The sequence below is a fragment of the Corythoichthys intestinalis genome, chromosome 15 (genome assembly GCF_030265065.1).
Source record: "Corythoichthys intestinalis isolate RoL2023-P3 chromosome 15, ASM3026506v1, whole genome shotgun sequence".
Lineage (NCBI taxonomy): Eukaryota > Metazoa > Chordata > Actinopteri > Syngnathiformes > Syngnathidae > Corythoichthys > Corythoichthys intestinalis.
The window spans coordinates 40466936-40494593 of record NC_080409.1 but is presented as its reverse complement, the minus strand read 5'-3'; the positions used below and the strand labels follow the sequence as shown (position 1 = coordinate 40494593).

General features: G+C 39.7%; 1 protein-coding gene across 2 annotated transcripts; it reads left to right on the top strand.

Moving 5' to 3' along the window:
• Nucleotides 1-27658, top strand: fut9a (fucosyltransferase 9a). 2 transcript variants are annotated; one of them, XM_057860385.1, is made up of 3 exons: nucleotides 1-272; nucleotides 18825-18916; nucleotides 22872-27658. In XM_057860385.1, the coding sequence occupies exon 3, from the start codon at nucleotides 22881-22883 to the stop codon at nucleotides 23955-23957; it is 1077 nt and encodes a 358-aa protein (XP_057716368.1). In that variant the 5' UTR covers nucleotides 1-272; nucleotides 18825-18916; nucleotides 22872-22880; the 3' UTR covers nucleotides 23958-27658. The 2 variants fall into 2 exon arrangements, with proteins under 2 accessions (XP_057716368.1, XP_057716367.1); XM_057860384.1 differs by having other exon boundaries at nucleotides 18766-18916.

Here is a 27658-nt window from a genome sequence, read left to right as displayed (position 1 = left end):
GAGCCTGCACATCCCAGCTCAGCAGCAAACAATCGGTGTACTCGCATCCAGAGAATTTAATCATTTACAACAAATTTGTGAGGAAAACATGTAAATTCTCATCTTCTGCTGCAGTATCAAGGTGCATCGCGCACACACACGCGCGCGCGCGTTCACACTGAAGAAGAAGGATGGATGCGGGATGGTCCGGTTCGTGTGACGCTCACACGACGGTGGCTGATTCCACACACGTCGTCGCCATGCGCATGGAATGACTGCAAGGTCTCGAGATGGTGAGTCCGATTTCTGTTTTTTGCCCTCCTCCCTTCCAATCTGCTTAAAACACGCCTGTTTTGCGGTCCTAAAAGACCGTGTTGTTGCGACCGTTTTGTGGCTCTCGCGCACGTCCAGCGGTTGGCCGAGACGGCCGAATCCCGCCGCTGGTGTTAAGGCGGCATCGCGTCGTCCGCGAATGACCTTCACCTCCTTGCATGAGGTGCGAGCCGGTGTGATCGTGACGGGTTTCGTGTAATTTTGCTGCGGTGCAGCTCGCCTCTCGACGCGACTGCGCTTGGCCCAAATAACATCCAAGGGAATGACGACTGGCGCAACATCACTCCACATTGCGAGACAAAATGACTGCATGAGTCACACCGGCCTCATATTAATTACTAGGACTTGAGCATGGTCACCAAGGCGACGATTCAACTTGATGAATTGCCTCTTTTTGTGTGTGCATGTTTTGGGTACCATTGGTTGCCATTGACGGTGACAGACGTCCAATCTATTTTGAGCTGGCATAGGCGGAGTTTGACTTTTGTAGCAAGGGGGGTAAAAATGTTGATGACCCCGAAAAGCAGTGTCAGTAATAAAATTAACTTAGAAGATATATGCTCAGCTAGTAGCTTAGCCCATGCTTGTACATACAGGCATCCCAGCTGTGTGGGTGTGCGTGCATGTGTGAGCGCGCTTATTTTTCTGTCTTACCTAGTGGAAAAGTAGACGTCACATCCTTTTTGACTGAATATTCCAGCCAGAACATTTATAATAAATCAGTGAAAAGGAGCGTTTCTTTTTCTTTTTTTAAAATTTCCCATCATTTATTAGTGTTAAAGCAAGGGCGTAGGTTTGGTGGTCTCAACATTGGTAGGGACGATATAACAGCATAATCTGCATGTATACTTTTTGCTGGGGACAGGACGATAATAAGACCAAAATGATTGGGTGAATGGGGGTCAGGGCTAAATTTCTCACGAAAATCAACTTAATTACCGTATTGGCCCGAATATAAAACGACCCTGATTATAAAACGACCCCCTCTTTTTCAAGACTCAAGTTTGAAAAAAGACTTTTTGAACACCAAATTAATTTTTATACCGAAAATAATTACATCTGAAACAAATGATTATAACAATATATTTGAGAAAAAAAGCATGTTATTTTGCCTTATTCAAATCTTAATATCTGAACATTTAAATATGTAAACTAAAGTGCAATCACATTCGTAAATGAATGGCTTCTGGTTTTTGAAATATCAATAAACCTAAATCTATTGTGATAAAACAACAAAATTGCAATAACTGCATTAACCTTCAAAGTAAAGTCTAACTCTAACTGTAATCTTGAAACAAATCTGAATAAGGAAAAACATAGCAATAGAATAATGCAAACTGGTTAAACTTGAGAGTAGCTGAGATCTGTCATGACAGAACATCGCCTCAATGATATCTGGCACCATCTAGCGTCGTGAATGGGTATAATGTCGAGATCGCGAATATAAGACGACCCCCTCTTTTTCAGTCTTATTTCAATGCAAAAAACACCGTCTTATATTCGGGCCAATACGGTAATTGATAGGCTAAATGATCAATGCAAAATAAGTCTGTATTGACTTACGCTTTCAAATTTATTGGTTCAGGTGATAAACCGTTCAATTGGAACCTTTGTTTTCAAAAATTAATAAAGAAACATTTTGAAAACATAAATGTCTGGATTTTATTAGTAAATTTAAATTGCGATATTTGAACATAACTTAAATTACATTAACATACACAATAAATTAAGGGTGTAACGGTGCATGTATTCGTATTGAAGCATTTCGGTACTTGGTGCTCGGTTCGGAACGGAGTCATACCGAACGAGTTTCTGACGTAATGTAACCCTTATTTTTCGAGGCTGTGAGTCGATCGGGTTACAGTTTCTTTGTGTTGATTATATCTGCTCCGTCTTCTCTTCTACGATGAGGACCAACACGGTAGGACAGTAAGAAACGTCAACGGCGCGACAACGTGGCCGCGAGAATGCGGTGAAAAGCGGCCGTTAAAGTCAATCAGCCAATGCATACCAGTTGCAGTGCGGCCGCGTGTTAGACGCGTCCCAGAAGCGGCTCAGCGCGATGCACACGAAAAGAACGGCAGAGTTTATTATTTGACGCGAGACGCGGCCTTCCTGCGTCAATACTACTAGCTAGCAGACCGGAAGTCACTCGTGTAAAAATACGGTGGAGCCGGTCGATTTTCAAACTAATATGCAAACATAACCCACTTTTTGAGTCCATCAGATCTCTTGAGTGGTCGATCGTGGCACAGTTGACTTGTCTTTGTTGATTTACAGTTGTCTTCTCTGCTATAATAATAACCAACACGGCCCCGTGTTCAATACAAAACCCTCCGACCACAACAAAACAAGTAGGAACTAATATTCACATAGGAACTAAAGTTATACAACATAAAATATACAATATAAATGAATACTACATCACATTTGTAAAATACAAACACATAATAAAACAAATAATAGGCCATTTAAATAAAACAAATTGAAATGAGCTAAAACACCTGTAATTAGATAATAAGAATAATACACAGATCCTGCTTACACAATTAAATTTATTAATTTCTGTGTGGCGCTTTAACTTGAGAAAATCCACCAATAAAGCTTTTGAAAACCGTTCATAAGAAAAAAAAAAAAAAGAGGCATTTCATTTGTAAAATACATGTTAAAAACTTTGCCATTGGGATTGCTTTTCTCTTTAGCACAGGACCTCTTTTTTCTTCTTTCTTTCAGAAAGAAAGCTGACCAATACGCGGGGTCTGAAAGGCAAATTGTTGTTGCATTATTATCTTTAAATAGCCGCTACTTTTTGAGCAGAATTCTAGCTTTGTATAGGCTAGTGTTCCTATTGTTGAAAGCACAAAAGTGTGTAATAAACAACTAGCACATTTATATTTTGCATTTTGCTTTCTTACTGTACCGAAAATGAACCGAACCGTGACCTCAAAACCGAGGTACGTACCGAACTGAGATTTTTGTGTACCGTTACACCCCTACAATAAATGCAAACTTGTTAAGAATCTTTTAACTATCCAGGAATGCAAAAAAAAAAAAAAAAAAACATTTGTCTTAAGGCCACTCAACATTGTCTGCCTAAATAAATTAATTAAATATAACTGAAAAAACTTCTTCGTCAGGGAATAACGAAAATAAATAAAAATGGAGCCTTCCTTCAGATAAAGCACTACTGCTGTTGTCCCCAAGCACAGCCAAACTCAACAGAAAATGAAAGCTCCTTTGGGCTGCTTTAAGGCCACATACCGTATTTTTCGGACTACAAGTCGCACCTGAGTATAATTCGCACCAGCCATAAAATGCCCAACGAAGAGAAAAAAAACATATAAGTCGCACCGGAGTATAAGTCGCATTTTTGGGGGAAATTTACTTGATAAAATCCAACACATAGAACATATATGTCATATTGAAAGGCAATTTAATATAAAAATACAATAGAAAACAACATGGTGAATAAGTGTACAGTATACAGTGCATGAACAACGAAATGCGAATATACTGTCCTCACCAGGACGCTACGGCTCGGTCCTGGCTATACAGCGAGCTAAACTCCCAAATGACGATGCTGGACGTCCGTATAATTTGCTGAATCAATTTCGTCCTCGATACCAAGCAGGTTCGCATCAACGTAAATGAATGATAATTAAGTGCTACTACAGCAATGACACTAACGGTTAGCATGTGTTCGCTAGCATTAGCACATCATTTAAACAACCACACAACTGGCTCTAAGTGTCCGATCGCGGGTGGAAAACGCACAACGACAACAGAAAAGATGATACACACAGGCGTTGCCTCTGATGAGATATTTTACAAGCATAAACAATGAACATAGGTTCGCAGCCGTGTTACTCTCTCGCTAACTCGCCCGCTCACTCAAAGCTGCGTAGCTGTCCGTCCTCTTCTGGCGTGTGAGCGCTCTTCTTCACGTAAACAAGTGCGAGTGCACCCCCACGTGGGCGTGAAAGCGCCACAAACTAAAAGCATTTATTTCAATATAAAAAAGTCAATAATACAATTGAATAAACATTGCCAAGGGCAGAACGCGAACGTGGTCATAGCTATTAAGTTATTCAGATAACTATAGCATAAAGAACATGCTAACAAGTTTACCAAACCATCAGTGTCACTCCAAAACACCAAAATAACATGTGAAATGATATCATAATGTGTTAAGAATTTCACACATAAGTCGCTCTTGAGTATAAGTCGGACCCCCAGCCAAACTATGAAAAAAAACTGCGACTTATAGTCCGAAAAATACGGTAAATATAACAAAAATGAACAATTGGGGAGAAGTAAGTAAACCTCGGTTCATTTCTCACAGTTTAAGGAGAAAACGCATACAGGAAGACACTTCTTTTTAAGCAGCTTCCTACTCGAGTTTTTCAGGTTAGCAAATTCATACAGATTAATGTTAAGCTAACTCTGACGCAGGTCAGATTTTCTGTAGCAAAATTTCTGTTGTGTTCCCCACCTCCACAACATTGATGTCTTTGTACTTTACTTACAGTGACTGCTGGTGTTGCAGGCTGAAAAAAACAACAGCCTTCTAATATCCCTCCTCTTTGAAAGGGGTGGAGGAGGCAGAATGTTGTCAACATGTTGTATAAGTAATCAACCAATCAAACATGCGTTTGAGGGGAAAAAAATAGACTGGCACATTCAGCAAGTGAAAAGGGGTAATTGTAAGTCTGAACATAATGAAAATTCACTTAATAATGGTAGGGTCAATTCTATCCTTAAGGCATATGGGTAGACAATCTCAATGACCTATATAACTGAAGTCAATATATAATGCAAATAAGGTTGCTTAAAAGTTGGTGGGGACAATCTGATCATCCTAAAAAGTTGGTAGTGTTATGTCCCTACCGTCCCTATGCAAACCTACGGCCTTGGGTTAAAGTCTTTGGTGGAGCAAACTGGAACTCTGCTCAGCATTTTGGCAGTGCTCTCCAGCATTTCATGGTCAGCATCTTCAATCCTGGGTTCTCGCTCACTAGTTGTTGCTGCTTTTGAAAGCTTAAGTTTGAACAAATTCCGGATATCCATCTTGCCTCTTCTGTTCTCAGGTTTTTTTTTTTTGGTGGGCTAAGCAAAGCAAATGACCGTCTCTAAGGTGCTAGTCACATGACCTGTTTGAAAAACTTGTAAGCTTTTAAAGACAACATTTTACCGGCAAAATCTTAATTTTAAATCCATATATTGGATAGTCAATTATATGCAATTACATTTTATGCCACTGGGGGGGCTTAATCTCCGCGTATGCTGTTAGGGTTTAGCAACAAAACACTTGCTGCTAGCCTCTCTTAGCTGAAAATGGGCTGAATGCCTATCACCGTCAGTGGCAGCCAATGAGTGAAAATATGAACATGATATAATACTGTTATAAAAAAAAAAAAACTGGAGATAAGACCGAAAATTTGGTGGCTGAAAATAGCTACATTTTTATTTTCATTTTCGGTTAAAGGGCCGAAGGTTTACAACCATATAATGTGAGGAACCGTGGTCCTCTTGTGAAGACTTGACATGTGCCGATTACCAGTTTCAAGGTATACCGTGGTATGAAAACCGTAAAATTGTCCGTCATACCAACAGTGTCTGCTTTAACTAAAACCACCCAAACATTGAGAGGTTTACATTAGGGCTGTCAAAACTATTGCGTTAACGGGCGGTAATTAATTTTTTAAATTAATCACGTTAAAATATTTGACGCAATTAACGCACATGCCCCGCTCAAACAGATTAAAATGACAGTACAGTGCAATGTCCACTTACTTGTGTTTTTTTGGAGTTTTTGTCGCCCTCTGCTGGCGCTTGGGTGCGACTGATTTTATGGGCTTCAGCACCCATGAGCACTGTGTAATTATTGACATCAACAATAGCAGGCTACTAGTTTATTTTTTGACTGAAAATTTTACAAATTCCATTAAAACGAAAACATTAAGAGGGGTTGTAATATAAAATTTCTATAACTTGTACTCACATTTATCTTTTAAGAACTACAAGTCTTTCTATCCATGGATCGCTTTAACAGAATGTTAATAATGTTAATGCCATCTTGTTGATTTATTGTTATAATAAATAAATACAGTACTTATGTACCGTATGTTGAATGTATATATCCATCTTGTGTCTTACCTTTCCATTCCAACATAATTTACAGAAAAATATAGCATATTTTATAGATAGTTTAAATTGCGATTAATTACGATTAAATCATTTTTAAGGTGTAATTAACTCGATTACAAATTTTAATCGTTTGATAGCCCTAGTTTTCATATTTTGATGAGGATAGCATGCAAACAATTACATAAGGGGGGAAAATAATTAAGTGAACCCTCTGCCTAAGGAGAATCAAAGAGCAATTGAAACCAATTTTTACCAAACATTTTAAGTCAGGTGTGTGCCCAATCACTGATGAGTGGTTTAAAGCTGCCCTGCTCACTATCGAACACACACCTGGTAAGAATTGTCTTGATGAAAAGCATTGTCTGATGTGCATTGTGGCTCCGTCAAAAGAGCTGTCTGAAGACCTATGATCAAGGATTGTTGATTTGTATAAAGCTGTTAAAGGATAGAAAACCATCTCTAAAAGTCTGGATGTTCATCAATTTACAGTCAGAGTAGTTGTCTAAACATGAAGAGTGTTTGGCACTGTTGCTTCTCCCCCAAGGAGTGGCCGTCCACCAACGATGACGTTGAGAGCGAGTTCAGCGCAGAATACTCAAAGAGGTAAAAAAGAACCCTAGCGTGTCTGCTAAAAAATCACTGGCACAGTCCAACATCTCTGTGCACACAGCAACTATATGTAAAACTAGGGCCAAGAATGGTGTTTATGGGAGGACTCCACGGAGGGAGCCACTGCTGTCTAAAAATAAAAAAAACATTGTTGCTCGTTTAATGTTCGCAAAAAGGCACTTGGACATTCCACAGAAGTTTTGGCAAAATATTTTGATGAAAACTGATGAAACCAAAGTCGAATTGTAGTAACACACATCGTCATGTGTGGAAGAAAAATGGAACAGCTCACTAACATCAACCCCTCATCCCCACCGTCAAACATGGTGGAGGGAGCATCATGATTTGGGGCTGTTTTGCTACCTCAGGGCCTGGACAACTTGCAATCATTAACTCATTCACTCCCAGCCATTTTTACCGGTGCAACCCCCTTCGCTCCCGGCCGTTTTACTGGATGTTGACTGATTTTGCAAGGCTCACAGAAAATTCTGTTCTATTGCTTTGTAAACATGGAACCCACCAAAAGAAAAATTAGACTCTCTTCTTTCAGCAGGAAAAAAAAGTTCGTACATATTTTTTTCCATTCTTTAGAAATCAGCATTAGAAAATAGCTTAGTTTGAGCAATTTTCCAATTTCTGATGACAAAACAGAGAAATTGAGCTTTTTGAAAAGCATACATTTCAAACATAACTTTAACTTTAACACGGCTATTTTTTGCTTTAGTTGCATCCCAAACATCGGAATAATGTTTTCCTTTCAAAGAAATAACATAAACAACAAGACAAATAGAGCTTTTGATAGCAAAGTAACAATTTATTTACACATAACTAAGTGAGAGATGACGCTGTTGTGGCCGCGACAGCCAGGTAAACTTGTGCCTCATCACCGCCTGTCTCATAAAGATGGATTTTTTGAGTCTCTGCGGGCTCTGATCGGTGAGCAGCATGGACTCAACGGCATCATCCGCTGCACTGGTGGTCCCGGTCGTTCTGCTCGGTCGTCCAGCGCCTGGCATCCCGGGTGTCCTCTCGGTTTTTCTGCTTGGTTGTCCGGCACCTGGCATCCTGGATGCCCATTCGGTCGTCTTCCGATGTCGCCCCAGCCGTGTGGCCCGGCCGTTCGTTGCCGTTGAATTGGGTTGCGGGTCTAACCAAATGCCAGTTTTATTGCTTTAAAATGGATTTTCAGCTTTGTGCTTTGGAGCTCAGTTGAATCATAACCCAGATATGTCTCTTGTGAAAAAAAAAGACGTATAAATGCGTCTTTGGGACACTGAAACAATTAAAAATAGAACGTATTTATACATTTTTGGGAGCAAATGAGTTAATGGAAGAATGAATCCAAAAAGTTTTTTACGATGTTTTGCAGGAAAACCTGAGGCCATTTGTCAGACAGTTGAAGCTAAAAAGAGGATGAATGCTGCAACAGGACAATGATCCAAAACACAGAAGTAAATCAACTTCAGAATGGTTTCAGAAGAACAAAATACACGTTCTGGATTGGCCCAGTCAAAGTCCAGACTTGAACCCTATTGAGATGAGGTTGCATGACGTAAAGACAGCGATTCATGCCAGGCATCCCAGGAATCTGACTGAACTACAGCAGTTTTGTTGGGAAGAATGGGCCAAGATTAGTCCTGATCGATGTGCCAGACTGATCTGCAGCTACAGGAAGTGTCTGGTTGAAGTTATAGCTGCCAAAGGGGGGGGGGGGGGGGGGGGGTGTTTCAAAATATTAAACGTGATGGTTCACTTATTTTTCCCCCTTCTGTCATTGTTTGCATACTATTCTAATTAAAATATGAAAACCTATAAATGTTTGGGTGGCTTTAGTGAAAGCAGACACTGTTTTTTCATCTGTGTGATTTTGACAAAGCTCAGATCACATTTGCTGGTGATTCATGCAGAAATGTGAGAAATTCCAAAAGGTACAGATACTTTTTCATACCACTGTGGATTAGGAAAACATGACTCCCTGAGCGTTTAAAAGAGTGTACTGGCAGCTGAAGTTTTACACTGTGCTATTGGGTATGCATAGTCGAACGCACCTGACTGTCACAATGATAGCGTGGGTTCTAACTCCTGTTGGAGAATTGAATCTTGGAAGACTGTGATACTAGCATATGGCGGAAAACACTCAGCTGACTTGAAGTTCCGCTCTGAGACCCCCAATTTGGCCAAATTTCAAAATTGTTCGATATGCAGGTGTGATACATCATTGGAAAGCTTAAAATCTCAATTTTCTGGGAGATGAAACATTTTGAACAGGAGGGCATTTTTTAAATTAAAAAAAAAAAAAAATTCAAACAGCAAAACCCTAATTGGAGGTGAGAGCAGATTTAAAGACGCCACAATTTTAACGAGATATTATTGCGTACTTCTTCTTTTCGATCAAAAAACTCCATGTAACATGTATCACTGAGTGTGAAGACACAGCTGTGAATGGCCACAGCCGGATTTTTGGGAGATTTTACGGATGAAACATGGTCATATAACAGGGGTCGCGATGCAGAAATCGCAGACATCAAGGAGTGGTCGAGATGTTCTTTTTCATATATATACCCTTTTAAACTTTTTTTCCCCCAATTTTTCTTCGTTTGAATCGATTATTTATCATCTAAAATATTGGGGGAAATGTGATGGTAACAAAAAAATACAATTAAGCGCTAGTTATGAGGTACAGTGCCTTGCAAAAGTATTCGGCCCCTTGAATCTTGCAACCTTTCGCCACATTTCAGGCTTCAAAAATAAAGATATGAAATTTAATTTTTTTGTCAAGAATCAACAACAAGTGGGACACAATCGTGAAGTGGAACAACATTTATTGGATAATTGAAACTTTTTTAACAAATAAAAAACTGAAAAGTGGAGCGTGCAATATTATTCGGCCCTTTACATTCAGTGCAGCAAACTCACTCCAGAAGTTCAGTGAGGATCTCTGAATGATCCAATGTTGTCATAAATGACCGATGATGATAAATAGAATCCAACTGTGTGTAATCAAGTCTCCGTATAAATGCACCTGCTCTGTGATAGTCTCAGGGTTCTGTTTAAAGTGCAGAGAGCATTATGAAAACCAAGGAACACACCAGGCAGGTCCGAGATACTGTTGTGGAGAAGTTTAAAGCCGGATTTGGATACAAAAAGATTTCCCAAGCTTTAAACATCTCAAGGAGCACTGTGCAAGCCATCATATTGAAATGGAAGGAGCATCAGACCACTGCAAATCTACCAAGACCCGGCCGTCCTTCCAAACTTTCTTCTCAAACAAGGAGAAAACTGATCAGAGATGCAGCCAAGAGGCCCATGATCACTCTGGATGAACTACAGAGATCTACAGCTGAGGTGGGAGAGTCTGTCCATAGGACAACAATCAGTCGTACAGTGCACAAATCTGGCCTTTATGGAAGAGTGGCAAGAAGAAAGCCATTTCTCAAAGATATCCATAAAAAGTCTCGTTTAAAGTTTGCCACAAGCCACCTGGGAGACACACCAAACATGTGGAAGAAGGTGCTCTGGTCAGATGAAACCAAAATGGAACTTTTTGGCCACAATGCAAAACGATATGTATGGCGTAAAAGCAACACAGCTCATCACCCTGAACACACCATCCCCACTGTCAAACATGGTGGTGGCAGCATCATGGTTTGGGCCTGCTTTTCTTCAGCAGAGACAGGGAAGATGGTTAAAATTGACGGGAAGATGGATGCAGCCAAATACAGGAACATTCTGGAAGAAAACCCGTTGGTATCTGCACAAGACCTGAGACTGGGACGGAGATTTATCTTCCAACAGGACAATGATCCAAAACATAAACCCAAATCTACAATGGAATGGTTCAAAAATAAATGTATCCAGGTGTTAGAATGGTCAAGTCAAAGTCCAGACCTGAATCCAATCGAGAATCTGTGGAAAGAGCTGAAGACTGCTGTTCACAAACACTCTCCATCCAACCTCACTGAGCTCGAGCTGTTTTGCAAGGAAGAATGGGCAAGAATGTCAGTCTCTCGATGTGCAAAACTGATAGAAACATACCCCAAGAGACTTGCAGCTGTAACTGGAGCAAAAGGTGGCGCTACAAAGTATTAACGCAAGGGGGCCGAATAATATTGCACGCCCCACTTTTCAGTTTTTTATTTGTTAAAAAAGTTTAAATTATCCAATAAATTTTGTTCCACTTCACGATTGTGTCCCACTTGTTGTTGATTCTTGACAAAAAATTAAATTTTTATATCTTTATGTTTGAAGCCTGAAATGTGGTGAAAGGTTGCAAGGTTCAAGGGGGCCGAATACTTTTGCAAGGCACTGTAAATATCCGTGACTTTTTTACAGACACCATTTTTTTTTCATTGGGACGTAATTTGTTTAAAAGTTTAAAATATGCGCTTGAATAATTTTTTAAAGTCGTTTTTTTCTGTCTAAACAAAATATTAGACATCAGTTAATGATGTTAAGCTAAAAATGACAGACATTCGAATACTAAATATATTTACTTACCTTCTTTTTATGGCTGGGTTGAAACAGAAGCGGTTGCGCGATGTCTGTAGACGGGTGTTTCCAGGGTAAAACAGACAAATTACAAATAGTTCGGGGGCTTAATGTGCCATGAATCTGCTATGGCAACATATAGACATATTTTTATATCAAACACAACAGTTATTTTGGCTGAAAATATAGCAGTTCATTTTAAAGAGGGGTGCAAGAGCAGAAACTGCTATTTCAGTCTTGTCCATTCATTCATCTTTCGTTCAGCTTATCCTCACAAAGGTCACGGGGGCGCCGACTAGCTGACTGTTACGGAGGCGCCGATGCCTACGGACAATTTAGAGTGTTTAATCAGCCTACAGAGCTGTAGTTATTTCCCAAAAACATCCAAATTGTGCCATTGTGAAATCAGTTATTTACACCCTTAATTTTAATGATGCATGCACCACGTGATCGTGGCTGCCGGATACTGCTGTTTATCCACCACAAAAATATTGTAATGCCAAGTGTCTTGGAACATTTTTATCTGAAAACAAACTTTTTCCTCAATGTTCCCCTGTTGATTCAAACTGAAAATATTCTTACTATTAGGAAGTTGTTTACTCGATTTACAAATGCATGAGCTAAACAGAGTCTGGCATCAAAACCTGATGAACAGGTATTTTTGTGATGTTTGAAGTAGGGGTGGGACTCCTTTAAAACAAGTAATTCAACTAACGGCTTTGTAATGAAGTAATCATTTGAATTGTATTTTAGCCAGGCTTGTCCCCCCAAAAATAAAAGCTTCACTTTTTTACTGAAGAGGATTTTGGGTTTTGGATTATGCCACTTCTCCCAGTCAAAATGGATTGGACATCTATCGCTGTCAATGGCAGTAAACGAGTTACTCAAATCATAGATGCAGCCAATGTCTAATGTTTCCAACACGCCCCCTCCAGCCTTAAGATGGCAGCATGCTCCCACAATCTCTTCTAAGATTTAAGTCCCTATAGGTATATATTTAGACTTGTGACGTTTTATTTCTTCACCTGATTTCTGAAACATATTTGAATTACTTCCATGTGATTCATTTCGAATGATTTGATTGTTTTTAATTTTTTCAAATTCAAAAATGCTTTATTTCCTTATATTCTTATGCATTTATTTTATTTTTTTGTTTAAGCAACTTAAAGGAACAATTGAATTGGTTGAACATTGGCATTTAAATCTGCCTATTTCCACCTCAAAAACATAGCCAGAATCAAGGGGCTTCTGTCTAAACAAGCCATGGAAAAACGTATGCATACATTCATTTTCAGTAGATTGGACTATTGCAATGGTATATTTACATGTCTTAATAAATAATCAGTCAGGAAGCTGCAGCTAGTATAGAATGCTGCTGCCAGAGTCAATACAAATACAGATAAACAGGACCATATTACACCGGTGATGGAATCGTTACACTGACTTCCAGTGAATCAAAGGATTGACTATAAAATACTACTGCTTGTCTACAAAAAACTTAATGGCCTCGGACCAAAATAAATGCTTGATTTGTTTGATTCCTATGAAGCATCTACAGTGGTATGAAAAAGTATCTGAACCTTTTGGAATTTCTCACATTTCTGCATAAAACCACCATCAAATGTGATCTGATCTTTGTCAAACTTTAACTAAAACCATCCAAACATTTATAGGTTTTCATATTTGAATGAGGATAGTATGCAAACAATGACAGAAGGGGGAAAATAAGTAAGTGAACCATCACATTTAATATTTTGTCTTCCCCCAGCAAATGTGATCTGAGCTTTGTCAAAACCACACAGATGAAAAAACAGTGTCTGCTTTCACTAAAACCACCCGAACATTTATAGGTTTTCATATTTTAATTAGAATAGTATGCAAACAATGACAGAAGAGGGGAAAAAATAACTGAACCATCACATTTAATATTTTGCCCCCCCACCCCCCTTTGGCAGCAATAATTTCAACCAGACACTTCCTGTAGCTGCAGATCAGTCTGGCACATCGATCAAGACTAATTTTGGCCCATTGTTCTCTACAAACTGCTGTAGTTCAGTCAGATTCCTGGGATTTCTGGCATGAATCGCTGTCTTTAGGTCATGCCACAGCATGTCAATGGCGTTCAAGTCTGGACTTTGACTTGGCCACTCCAGAACGTGTATTTTGTTCTTCTGAAACCATTCTGAAGTTGATTTACTTCTGTGTTTTGGATCATTGTCTTGTTGTTGCATCCATCCTCTTTTTAGCTTCAACTGTCTGACAGATGGCCTCAGGTTTCCCTGCAAAACATCCTGATAAACTTTTGAATTCATTCTTCCATTAATGATTACAAGTTGTCCAGGCCTTGAGGCAACAAAACAGCCCCAAATCATGATGCTCCCTCCAACATGCTTCACGGTGGGGATGAGGTGTTGATGTTGGTTCCATTTTACATTTTTCCTCCCCACCTGATGTTGTATGTTACTCCCAAACAAATCAACTTTGGTTTCATCAGTCCACAAAATATTTTGCCAAAACCTCTGTGGAGTGTCCAAGTGCCTTTTTGCGAACATTAAACAAGCAACAATGTTTTTTTAGACAGCAGTGGCTTCCTCTGTGGAGTCCTCCCATGAACACCATTCTTGGCCATAGTTTTACATATAGTTTATGTGTGCACTTAGACATTGGACTGTGCCAGTGAGTTCTGTAAGTCTTTAGCAGACACTCTAGGGTTGTTCTTTTTTACCTTTCTGAGTATTCTGCGCGGAACTCTTGGCTCCATCTTTGGTGAACGGCCACTCCTTGGGAGAGAAGCAACAGTGCCAAACTCTCTCCATTTGTAGATAACTTCTCTGACTGTAATAAGTGGGGGCTGCGCCCCACTATTTGAGAAGTACTGCCATAATCTTTCTGTCAAGAAAGCAGTGAATCATATGATGTGCTAATTTGATATAATAAGTTTTCTAAAAGAATGGTTAGACTAACTTCGTCCTTTCTTCTATGTTTCCTTCTTCTTAACTATATACTAGTATATACACTCTCCGGCCACTTTATTAGGTACACCTGTCCAACTGCTTGTTAACACTTAATTTCTAATCAGCCAATCACATGGCGGCAACTCATCCATTTAGGCATGTAGACATGGTTTAAGACAATCTCTTGCAGTTCAAACCGAGCATCAGTATGGGGAAGAAAGGTGATTTGAGTGACTTTGAACGTGGCATGGTTGTTGGTGCCAGAAGGGCTGGTCTGAGTATTTCAGAAACTGCTGATCTACTGGGATTTTCACGCATAACCATCTCTAGGGTTTACAGAAAATGGTCCGAAGAAGAAAAAATATCCAGTGCAATGCCTTGTTGATGCCAGAGGTCAGAGGAGAATGGCCAGACTGGTTCGAGCTGATAGAAAGGCAACAGTGACTCAAATAACCACCCGTTACAACCAAGGTAGGCATAAGAGAATCTCTGAACGCACAGTACGTCGAACTTTGAGGCAGATGGGCTACAGCAGCAGAAGACCACGCCGGGTGCCACTCCTTTCAGCTAAGAACAGGAAACTGAGACTACAATTTGCACAAGCTTATCGAAATTGGACGATAGAAGATTGGAAAAACGTTGCCTGGTCTGATGAGTCTTGATTTCTGCTGCGACATTCGAATGGTAGGGTCAGAATTTGACGTCAACAACATAAAAGCATGGATCCATCCTGCTTTGTATCAACGGTTCAGGCTGGTGGTGATGGTGGTGTAATGGTGTGGGGAATATTTTCTTGGCATTCTTTGGGCCCCTTGGTACCAATTGAGCATCGTTGGAACGCCACAGCCTAGCTGAGTATTGTTGCTGACCATGTCCATCCCTTTATGACCACAATGTACCCAACTTCTGATGGCTACTTTCAGCAGGATAATGCGCCATGTCATAAAGCTGGAATCATCTCAGACTGGTTTCTTGACATTGACAATGAGTTCACTGTACTCAAATGGCCTCCACAGTCAATATGGACCAAACTCTCTGAGGAATGCTTCCAGTACCTTGTTGAATCTATGCCACGAAGAATTGAGGCAGTTCTGAAGGCAAAAGGGGGTCCAACCCGTCACTAGCATGGTGTACCTGATAAAGTGTCCGGTGAGTGTATAATATAAATGAAACGTTGGCCTTGATTGAATCCTCACTCTACCTCACGCAACGCTGGCTAATAAACAGAATTAAACAGTTTTTATTAGTAGTATTTAGGGCTGTTAAACGATTAAAATTTTTAATCGAGTTAATTACAGCTTAAAAATTAATTAATCGTAATTAATCGCAATTAAACGCAATTCAAACCATCTATATAATATGCCATATTTTTCTGTAAATTATTGTTGGAATGGAAAGATAAGATGCAACATGCGGTACATAAGGACTGTATTTCTTTATTATATAAATAAATCAACAAGATGGCATTAACATTATTAACATTCTGTTAAAGTGATCCATGGATAGAAAGACTTGTAGTTCTTTATGAAAAATGTTAGTACAAGTTATAAAAATTTTGTATTAAAACCCCTCTTAATGTTTTCGTTTTAATAAAATTTGTAACATTTTCAATCAAAAAATAAACTTGTAACCCGCCATTGTTGATGACAATAATTACTTACACTATAAAATCAGTCGCACCCAAGCGCCAGCAGAGGGCAGCAAAACTCCGCAAAACACAATTAGCAAGTGGGCCTTTCACTCCTCTGTCATTTAAATCTGTCTGAGCTGGGCCAAGTGCGTTAATTGCGTCAATTTTTTTAACGGGATTAATTTAAAAAATTAATTACCGCTCGTTAACGCGATAATTTTGACAGCCCTAGTAGTATTATCATTATTATTATTAGGTTTGGTCTGCTAAACAGCTAGCTAAACAGCAAGAAAAAGCTGTCGGCTGAAAACACAAACAAGACTGAAAAAGCAGTTTCTGCTCTTGCACTCCTCTATAAAATAAACTGCTGTATTTTAAGTCAAAAGAACTGCTGTGCTTGATAGAACAATATGTCTATATGCTGCCATAGCAGATTCATGGCGCATTAAGCCCCCGAACTATTTTTAATTTGTCCGTTTTACCCTGGAGATCCTCGTTTACAGACGTCGCGCAACCGCTTTTGTTTTAACCCAGCCATAACATGAAAGTAATTAATTATATTTATTATTCAAAATGTCTGTCATTTTTAGCTTAAAATAATAAATTGATGTCTAATATTTCGTTAAAAAAAAAAACGACATTAAAAAGTATTCACTTGCATATTTTAAAACTTTTAAACAAATTACGTCATAATGAAAAAAATGGTGTCTATAAAAAAGTTACGGATATCTACTGCATAACTATCGCTAAATTTTTTTTTATTTTTTTTTTCTCCGATATGTTAGATGATAAATAACCAACCCAAACAAAGAAAAATTGAAAAAAATAAAATAAAATCTTGACCACTCCTTGATGTCTGCGATTTCTGCATCACGACCCTTGTTTTATTACCATGTTTCACCCATAAAATCCCCCCAAAAATTCAGCTGTGACCATTCACAGCTGTGTCTTGACACTAGGTGATACATGCTCCATGGAGTTTTTGATCGAAACAAGATAAGTACGCGACAATACCTTGTTAAAATCATGGCGTCTTTATTTGTGCTCTTTCGTGCTCTCACCTCAGGGTTTTGCTGTTAATTACCTGGGTCTTTCCTTTGGAAAGGCCAGGTATATGCTGTTCTGCAACTTTAGCCTATTTATTCTTCCTTATTTTTATTTTTCATCTTATTCTCCGCGTTTTTTCGTCCCGCCGCACAGCCCGAGCTGTTGCTCCGATCGGCACCGTTCAAGTATCAACACGTCCGGAATTTTCGTGTGACTGTGGCTTTTTGTCAAACGGCCCCGAAAAATTTTCCGTTCGCCCGTAAACGGCAAATTTCCGAAAAAAAAAAAGTTTCAAAATGTATCTAGTCCTACAATTTTTGACCAAATCACATAATTTGGGCATAAAAAAAAATTCCGGGACGGTGAGGGGCATAAAAGTTGTATACAGAATTTGGAAAAAATTTACGGTTCCCCAGAAATTTGCCAAAAACTAACCCATTTATTTCTAATGGGAGAATTTCCTATTCACTTCCAATGGGATTTCCAATGGAATTTACATTGCATTGATGCCATTGACGGCCATGCATGTCAAATCTGTTGATGCCAATGTACTTGGATTCAATTGACCGTACGGATGTCGATGCCATTGACGGCCATGGACGTCCAAAATGTTTCCCATTCATTTTCAATGGGGAAAAAACTAAATTTCCCCAAATCAATAGAAAATGACCAGATATCAATAGAACGTGTCCCCCAAACGTCCCCGACTCCATTGACGCTTATAGGGGGTGCTGCCATTGACGTCCATGGACGTCCAAATTTTTTCCCATTCATTTTCAATGGCAAAAAAAACAATATTCCCAAATCAACAGGAAATGACTAGATATCAATAGGACGTGTACCCCAAATGTCCCCGATTGCACTAACACTTATGGAGGTTGCTGCCATTGACGGACATGGACGTCCAATTCTCCCAATCATTTCTAAAGGCGTTTACTTTGTTTTGTGCCATTGGCTGGCATTATTGTCCATTCTATTGATAGACCTGAGTGGGGCTAAGATCTGTATCTCCACAGAGGAAAGACCCAGGTGAAATTTCTCCCGAAATTGCAGTTTCTAGTTATTATTTTTTTAATGCCCTTCTGTTCAAAATCTTCCTCCCCCAAGAAAATTGAGATTTTAAGCTTTCCAATGATGTATCAAACATGCATATAGGACAATTTTGAAATTTGGCCAAATTGGGGGTCTCAGAGCGGAACTTCAAGTCACCTGAGTGTTTTCCGCCATATATATATGTTACACCTTTTCAAATGTAAAGGTTGCCTCGAGTGGCCCTGCTGACATCAAACCACAACAGCTGTGGCAGCATGTCCATTTTGCCATTGAGAAGTGGGTGTTTTGGGAGCAAATCCTTATGTATGCATTTCTCCAAAATTGATTGATCATCAGCCTTCATTTCAACATGCATCCGAATTTGTGAAGAATCCAAATTGTTGATAAGTTTTGTGTTCCCTAATATTATTGAACCTAACTGTATTTACAGTACCCCTCCAATTTTGTCACACAAATCTGCAATTCCCTCCTAACATCCGAGAATAAGACTCTTCTCTGTTTGTGCTCGATTCGGTGGGAAAACAGGCGTTAAAAGGACCTGTTCAAGACAAGACCCAACCCGTTGCATCGTTGCTTTTGTTCAGCGCGACGGCCGAGACGCAGTCGCGAGGAGCTGAGGACTCAATGTAGGAACGTGTGCTTCGCTTGGATTTCGGCTGCAAGTTAAATCCATCAGGTTGGTATCAGGGGCATGCTGGAAAAGAAACCCAAAATATTTTCTGGCTGAGCGACTCCTTGGTAGTTTCTTTGCTTTCCCACAGGATTTTGTGTAAGACATTTTCAAATCAAATTATCATGCACTTCTATGCCTGCTCATTCAATGTTTAAATTTGTTTATCCGCTAAAATGCTATGAATGCTGCAGCAGAGTGCTGTTGTGGCCTTGCAAAGTGCGTACACTGCCAAAACACACCTCCTTAAAATGAGTTGAATTCCCTTGTTTTCCCTTGTAAATCTACTAGAAATAAGTGAAATTATCTGCCAGAACTTCAGATAAATTTTGCTCACTTTGATTTCTTGAAATAAGAAAAACACCTAGCTAAAAGATAAAAAGATCTATTTTAAACCATAAATTCGTATATTTAATCTTCGAAATAGCTTTTTTTTGGGGGGTCAGAAATTTTCTTAATTCAAGAACAGATATTGTTCAAAACAGTTCTTGAAAGCAATTTTTTCTTGATTCAGGTGAAAAATGATCAACTTTTAGATATGTGGGCTTAATAAGAACAAATAGTAATATTTCCTTAAAGTAAATGGAATAATCTGACGCATTAATCTATTAACTAGTCTTTAATACTCAAAACAAGATGGAGGAAATTATTTGACTAGATGTAAAAAAAAATAAAAAATAAATAAAAAAATAACAACATGATTAAGACGTTTAAAATTTCCTTTGTACCTAATTATATGGGGCTTTGCATTGCAATGGCCCAGATAGTAAAATTCTATATATATTTTTTGAATAGCATTTCTTCGGCGCGCCGCATAGCCCTAACCATTTGACCGATCGGTGCCATTCAAATATTGAAACTACCGAAATTTTTGCACGACGCAGGGACTTTTTTGAACGACCCAAAAATTTTTCTGTTCGCACGTAAACGCTGATTTTTCAAAAACAAAACAAACAAACAAAAAAACCCACACATTTTCAAAATGTATCTAGTCCTACAATTTTTGACCAAATCTCATAATTTGGACATAAACATTTTCAGGACGGTGAGGGGCATAAAAGTTGTATACAGATTTTGGAAAAAAATGTACAGTTGCCCAGAAATTTGTCCAAAACTTTCTCATTTTTATTTTTAATGGGATGCCAATGACAGCCATGTAAGTCCAAATTTCCCATTCATTTTTTTCTAATGACACTTTCTTCAGTTCATGCCATTGACGCTTATGTATGTCGATGCTATTGATGCCAATGTACTTGGACTCCATTGATGCATATGTAAGTCAATGCCATTGACGGCCATGGACGTCCAAATTTCCCATTCATTTTTAATGGCCTTTACATTGCATTGATTCACATGTACACAGATGTCAGTGAGGGCTATGCACGTTATTACCATTGACAGCCATGTATGTTGATTCTATTGATGCCAATGTACTCGGATTCCATTGACGCATATGGAAGTCGATGCCATTGATGGCCATGGACGTCCAAGTTTCCCATTCATTTAGTTATATTTGTTTTACCATGATAACTACATGTAATGCTTAACACTAAAAGTCCCAGAGAAATCTGGTACTCCTACTAGTCCCAAGCAATGGCTGATATGGCCTCTCCCCCGGAAAACCCAGAGGTGGCCAAAATGACCCAAGTGCTTTAGAATTGGCAAGTCGTTGTCCGACAGACAACAGCCGTTCATATGGAAATGCATACATTAACTTCAGACACAATGACCACAATTAATGCTCCATGCCCCTGATTCAGTCCTTCTAAACTATAGACACAATTCCTGCTTTATGTTCAAATTACAGTTCTAAGACACTTTTTTCCCCTTCAGAACAATGTACCCATTTGGGCCATTTTTATCTGTCGTTGTGTGTGGAGTATAGGAGAAGTGAGTTAAAAAATATGTAAAAAGTGCCAAACGTCATAAATAAATGTAATTAAATAAATAAAGGCCGAGTCTGCCTCTGCTGGGTTTTCTAGTGTTAATGTATCATCTATGATACAAATGAGAGAAAATATACATAGTAACCTATTTACAAATGAATTTAAAAAATGATGTTCAATTTTTGTATTACTCTTGGGGACCCCATAAAGCTTTCAAATTGAATAAAATCTGAATTTTCTGTTCATTATTTCCAGGGTCAGGCATAATACAGGGTGTTCCAAAATGTTTAACCCCATTTCGTAGGCCAATAATTATGACAGTTTTCGTTGAAATGACCTCAAATTTTCACAGCTTGTGTAGAGACGTTTCGAGTTTTTGCATGTAACGTTTGGCATTTCTATCTTTTCAGGTCAAGAAATGCCGTTCACTTCAAAATAAAAGGCATTTTGATAAGGCATTTTGCAGGCGGCGCTCATATTGAACATTTATGAAAATCTGTCATAGAACCAACAAATATTTGTACTTTTCTTTGTAAATTAAACCAAAAAAAACTTTTGACCTTCAACATAAAGTGTATTTAATTTCATTAAGATCCATCAAGTAGTTTTCAAGATACGGGCATTTAGAATGGGGTCAACCATTTTGGAACACCGTGAAGAGTTGTTAACACTTGTTTTTAACACTTGTGTATGTAAATCTGACATTAGTAGATTGTTTTCCTCTTGGAGATGCCTGTGTGGCAGCCAGACAGGTTGTTTTTAGCATTGGTTTTCGATAATTGTCGTCATATTTTCGGGATCAAAGCACCGTTCCAGTCCACTTTCACCCCTGCTCGTAGGCTGGATCTCTATTGCCAAACAATTTTTGGATTTTGCAAGGAAGCAAATTGAGTTTTGCCTTAAACAGAATCTGCAGTACTTAAAATATGATCCAATCTTCTCATTTCTTTAGAAACAATGGGGTCTTGTGTTCCCTGGAACTCGTGTTGTCTGTAATGCGTAGAACTCTTTTCTCCAGATTAAAAAGGAACTGTAAATTGGTTTCATAAGAACTTCGACAAATTTTGACTATACTATGCTACTACCGAGGGCGTAGGTTCGGTCTCAACATTGGTAGGGACGATATGGCATAAGCTGCATTTACACTTTTTGCTGGGGACAGGACATTCATAATGATCAATGCAAAATAAATCTGTATTGACTCATATTAACTGTAATGTGTATTGGTTCAGCCTACACCGTCCAATTCAAACCTTTGTTTTCAATCATTCCATTTTGAAAACTTCCCGAAAAAATGTCCGGATTTTATGGGCAAATTTAATTTGCATGATTTGAACATAACTTAATTAAATTATAATAACATACACAATAAATAAAAGCTTGTTAATCATCTCTTAACTATCCAGGAATGCAAAAAAAAAAACATTTTTGTTAAGACCACTCAACATTGTCCAAATTAAAACATTAAATATAACTGAAAAAACTTTTTTGTTAGAGAATCACAAAAATAAATAAAAATGGAGCAGTCCTTCAGGTAAAACACTACTGCTTTTGTCCACAAGCACAGCCAAACTCAACAACAACAACACAAAAAAAAAAACAAAAATGAAAGCTTCTTTGGGCTGCTTTAAGACCACATGAATAAAATAGAAATTAAAATTAAGGAGAAGGAGGTAAACCACAATTCACTAATACGCTGCCTTTTAGCTCTATTTATTGGTAAAACGGCGCCATTATAGATTAAATGCGACAATGCATGAGTAGGTCGTGCAGCGCATGTGTTAATTGCGTTCAATATTTTAACGTGATTAATTTTTTAAAAATTATTTACCGCCGTTAACGCGATAAATTTGATTGACTTTAAGCCAAAACTAAAGACTCTGGATGAGTGTAAGACATTTTGTCTGTAACGTTAAATACAGTTATAAAACGATTTAATTTAAAAAATATATATATTTAAAAAAGGCATGTCCGATATTGTTTTGCCGATTCCGATACTTTGAAAATGACGTGATCGGACCTGATCGATCTTTAGTTTCAAACGTTATCTAATGTGTTGTGTGCTCTCCTTTCAGGACAGAGTAATGTCATCGGCACCTGTACACAGGATCCTGCGACCACTTTTCCTGGGCACCTTCATCTTAGGGTGCTTCGTGACTCTCTTTTTGATGTATTTTAAGCCGTCCACCGGCTGGCTGTCGGGTCCCGTGGAGTCCAACACATCCAGCGAGCGCCTCAAGGGCGTCTTTTACGCCAAGAGCGACCGGAACGTGACCACGGTGCTCATTTGGCTTTGGCCTTTTGGACAGACGTACGACTTAAACGTGTGCGCCTCTCTGTTCAACATCGACTGCTTCGTCACGGCCGACCGAAACCTCTATAACAAGTCGGATGGCGTCCTCATCCACCACCGTGACATCTTCTCCGACTTGTCCAACCTGCCGCCGCTTCAGCGTCCGTCCTTTCAGAAGTGGATCTGGATGAACTTGGAGTCACCGTCACACTCGTCCCAGCTGGCCGGCATCGAGAACCTCTTCAACCTGACGCTCAACTACCGCCGCGACGCCGACATCGAAGTGCCTTACGGCTCTGTGGTGGCCGCAGAGAGCGAGGATGACTTCGTCCCGCCCAGCAAGAACAAGCTGATCTGCTGGATCGTAAGCAACTGGAACCAGGAGCACGTGCGCGTCAAATACTACAATGAGCTCTATAAGCACATTGAGGTGCACGCGTACGGTCAGGCCTTCGGCGAGTACATCGCAGATCAGGACTACTTCCCCACCATCGCCAGCTGCAAGTTCTACCTGGCGTTCGAGAACTCCATTCACAAAGACTACATCACTGAGAAATTCTATAACCCGTTGGGTGTTGGCACCGTACCCGTGGTGCTAGGCCCTTCACGGCAGAACTACGAGAACTTTGTCCAGGGGGACGCATTCATACACGTGGATGACTTTGCGTCGCCCAAGGAGCTTGCCGACTACTTGCTGCTCCTGGACAAGAACGAAGAGATGTACCTCAGATACTTTGAGTGGAGGCGGCACTTTAAGGTGAAAAAGGCACAGTTCTGGGCTGAGCACACTTGCCTGGCCTGTGACTACATACACAGGCACAGGGAATACAAAACGGTCAAGAACTTGGACAAGTGGTTTTGGGGCTGAGTTGTGTCACCGATCAAGGTTTTGTGACATTTAATCATTGGCCTGCACATTTTGTTTTTGTATTGATTCAGTGACCTATTTTATTTAATGTGAACCAATTTTTGATAAGACTATTTGCGTTTCCCTTGTCCCCGCAAAGTGACGCTTACGACTGCATTTGGAAATGGTTCTTGTGTGCAAGCCTCACAATTTTTGGACCCGATGCAACTCTCCTTCCTGTGAAATGATACCTATTAACGTATTGGCAGCCATTGACACCAAAAGACCTTCAATCCATTTCAGCCAGGGGAGAGCTGGTAGTAAACGCACACTGCCAACCTTCCGAGCCAATGGCAGTAAATTAGTTAATACGTTCACAGGTGTTTCTTATCAATCTTCGCACCCTATGAACCTGATCTTGAATGAGACTTTTCAGGCTGTACTAGAGTGAGTTGTGGGTGGACATCTCAAACAGGTATACAGTGGTCCCTCGCCATAAAACTGTCCACTTTTCGCGGTCTCACTGTACAGTGTATCACAAAAGTGAGTACACCCTCCGCATATCTGCAGATTTAAGTATATCTTTTCATGGGGCAACACTGACAAAATGACACTTTGACACAATGAAAAGTAGAGGCGTGAGAAATTTCCGATTCTGAGATTATTCGAGATTCGGCCGTGGAAGATTCGAGAACAATTCACAAAAACCCAAATTCCAGGTAAACCAGACCTAAAACACAGCGCAGTCTTTGCAGACCAGGCTGCAGAAAGAAATTACAGGGGGGCATTACATTTTTTTGGGGGGGGGGGGCAAACTTCTTCAACATAAATTTAGCCTGAACAGTGGTGTTTTTACCTGTTACATTTTCTGATGATGGTGTCAGTCAGTGAAACTGCAGGAGTTGGCAGCGCTATCCCTTCATGTTGGCTTTCGGCCGCGTCTTTGTCATGGCTTGAGTTCGTCTTTAGTTGCTTGAAAAAAACTCGGATGTCCATTCCAATTTGAATTAGCAACGGAGGAGCCGCTCAATCGCTATTTCTGTAACCGCAGCAATCCCTATCCAATCGCAGTACCCAACCGCTGGCTGCTCCCCCCCCCTTATCTGTGATTGGCTAGAAATTGCCTTCATTCGCTGCTCAGATTGGTTGAATTGAAGACAGCTCAAGATAGGATTAATAGAGCCTTGTTTTTCAACCTTTTCTGAGTCACGGGACGTTTTGACATTGGAAAAAATCTCACGGCACACCACACCAACAGGTTCCAAAATTACTTTCTGTACAGTATATTTAATTATAAAAATAATTTCTCAGTATTTATACTTACTCAGTGTGAAACATGAGCCTGTTAAGATGAACACAAAGCCAACAAACTGGTGGAATCTTCAACAGTTCTCGGTCCCTCTCTGTTTTTATTTTTAATTTTTTTTAGCAGTTAGGCTTGAAAAACTCAGAATTATCAGACGGGGACTTGAGCAATGTCTTTAAGCACATCAGGGCTGGTCATCTCGCTGACAATGGCTTTGCAGGCAGGTAGTATTAACGTCTCTGCCACAGTTTGGGACTTTTTGGATTTAGCAACAAAGTAACTGGCTTTCAGGGCTTTCTTATTTACCTTTATAGTTTTTCTCAAAAAAGTTGCCCATTTCTCTGTTTTCACGAAGGTGAACAAAATAGTCTATCCACTTGTTCTGAAGCGACGGGCGTTCATTCGGATGAGTCGTTGATGGCTTTCTCCACTTTATTGTGGCAACAATAAGAAAACCAAATAATAGCGGACTGTCGCCACATTCGACCGCAAAGTTTTGCTTCTCGCTGATCTCCTCCTCGCCTCCTACTACAGCGTCTCTTAAACGGATCGTGCATAGTGTCTTGTTATGAGCTTTTTGTTTACAAATGTATCGAACACACGACGTGCTGACAACTTTGTTTCTTTATCAACACATGGAGCTAACAGTACGAACACAGCTTGGGGCTCTCGGCAGGAAGTGGCGTCTAATGGCGTGAGGAAATGTTTTTTTTTTCACACAAGCAAACAGATTACAAAGCACCACTTCAATGTTGTCCCGAGACTACATTTCCCATGATTCACTGCGTGACCTGCGTGCTCGCTGATTCGCTGCCAGACATCAAAACCAACACGCTTGTTGTTACCTGTCAGCGGCTCTCGTACGTAAAACACAAACTAGAAGGCTATCAAGCGATCACTGTGAAAGAAACGCCGAACCGTACAAATGCAATGCAATGCTCGAAGCATGAAGGTGGAAATACATAATACAAATACAAATAAATGTGCACAAACTCACCGGCGGTGTGTGTCTCTTACGGCAAAGTGACTGTGAATTACCGTGACGCCGACCCGCTTATATGCACATCCACACCCCTTTCCCGATTGACAGTGGATTAACCCTTTCGGACAAGATCGTAGATGACGCACAATTTAAACACGCTTAACCTAGCGAACGCAACAACAACGATGATCGGGGATTGCCTTGAGTTAACTTTCGGCTAACGTCGCTAGCTTATACTGTTCATTCCACAACAGTCGGCAGCTCTGCTTTGACAAAGTCATCAGTCATCTATCCAAAAATCACACTTACTTTTTGGCAAATCCTTGATCATAAGCAGACCTGTTAAGGAAGCAGGCATCTTCGAAGTGTTTGCAGCAGAGAACACTACTCGATGATGGCGTGAAATTCATTCGCTTCGTGCGAACAAAAGATGTCCATTTACGTGCCCTGCTATCCTTTGGCCACTCATACAACTTTTCGTTTGAGTGACAACAAAACATCGCCACACACCGCCGTGGCATCTTACCGAGAAGCAATGCAACAAACAATACTGTTCTATGGCGGACTTCCCTCGCACTTCCCGGTGTGACGTAATTTCCGATGATATCCGAAGATTGCCGAAGAAAAGCATTTTCGTTGTCAAGGGCGTTGCTATGGGTTAAACAAAGAATCTGGAAGAGATGCGTTAAAAAAAATAATGAAAATATGCTTATACTTGTTTAGCCATTGATATTATTCAAAAACATGGTTGGCCAACCTTAGTTCATATTTCCGCTTTCAAGCTACCACAAGAAAACACAATGCTTAAAAGTATGAGAGGGAAACACATGCAAAAAGTATTTTGAGGAAATGAAAAAGTAATAAAAGACAATAAAAACACAAATAGTAAGTACTCGTGCGCATGTGTTGGCCGTCTCGCCATGTAGAAGGAATTGCAGAACACCGGTAGTGTTCGTCTAGTGACAGTGACAAACTATGTCATCACCCCGAGCGTCCATTGCGCGCATAAAACATGGCGCCTTCCGAAGGTCAAACCGTGTACTAAATATTATAGATTTTTGAATCAATGGCAATATTTTATGTGTTTCTAATAACATATTTTATTAAAAGAGAACAAATGGGGCTTGTTAGAGCCTACAAATCTTTAAGTCCGAGGTTCCCTTTAATAAATAATAACAAGAAAAACATATTGGGATATGTTGAACTACTACATTCCTAAATGTCCTTCATTCCTTTTTATTCTTGTTTCATGTGTTGTGCAAATGAAATCTCGCGGGTTATTCTTGCAACGTTATCCTCGCAATACATGAGGGATCACTGTATTTTGAACAGTATTAATAAGCTTACCAAAAATGATGAGTTTTTGGCTGTGTCAAGGTCCCCCAAAATGCCATTTGCTTGCTACGTGGAAAAAGAACGATATCTGTAAGTTTG

What these genes read in the sequence shown, in the direction of transcription:
- fut9a (XM_057860385.1), top strand. Translation starts at nt 22,881, where the DNA reads ATGTCATCGGCACCTGTACACAGGATCCTGCGACCACTTTTCCTGGGC.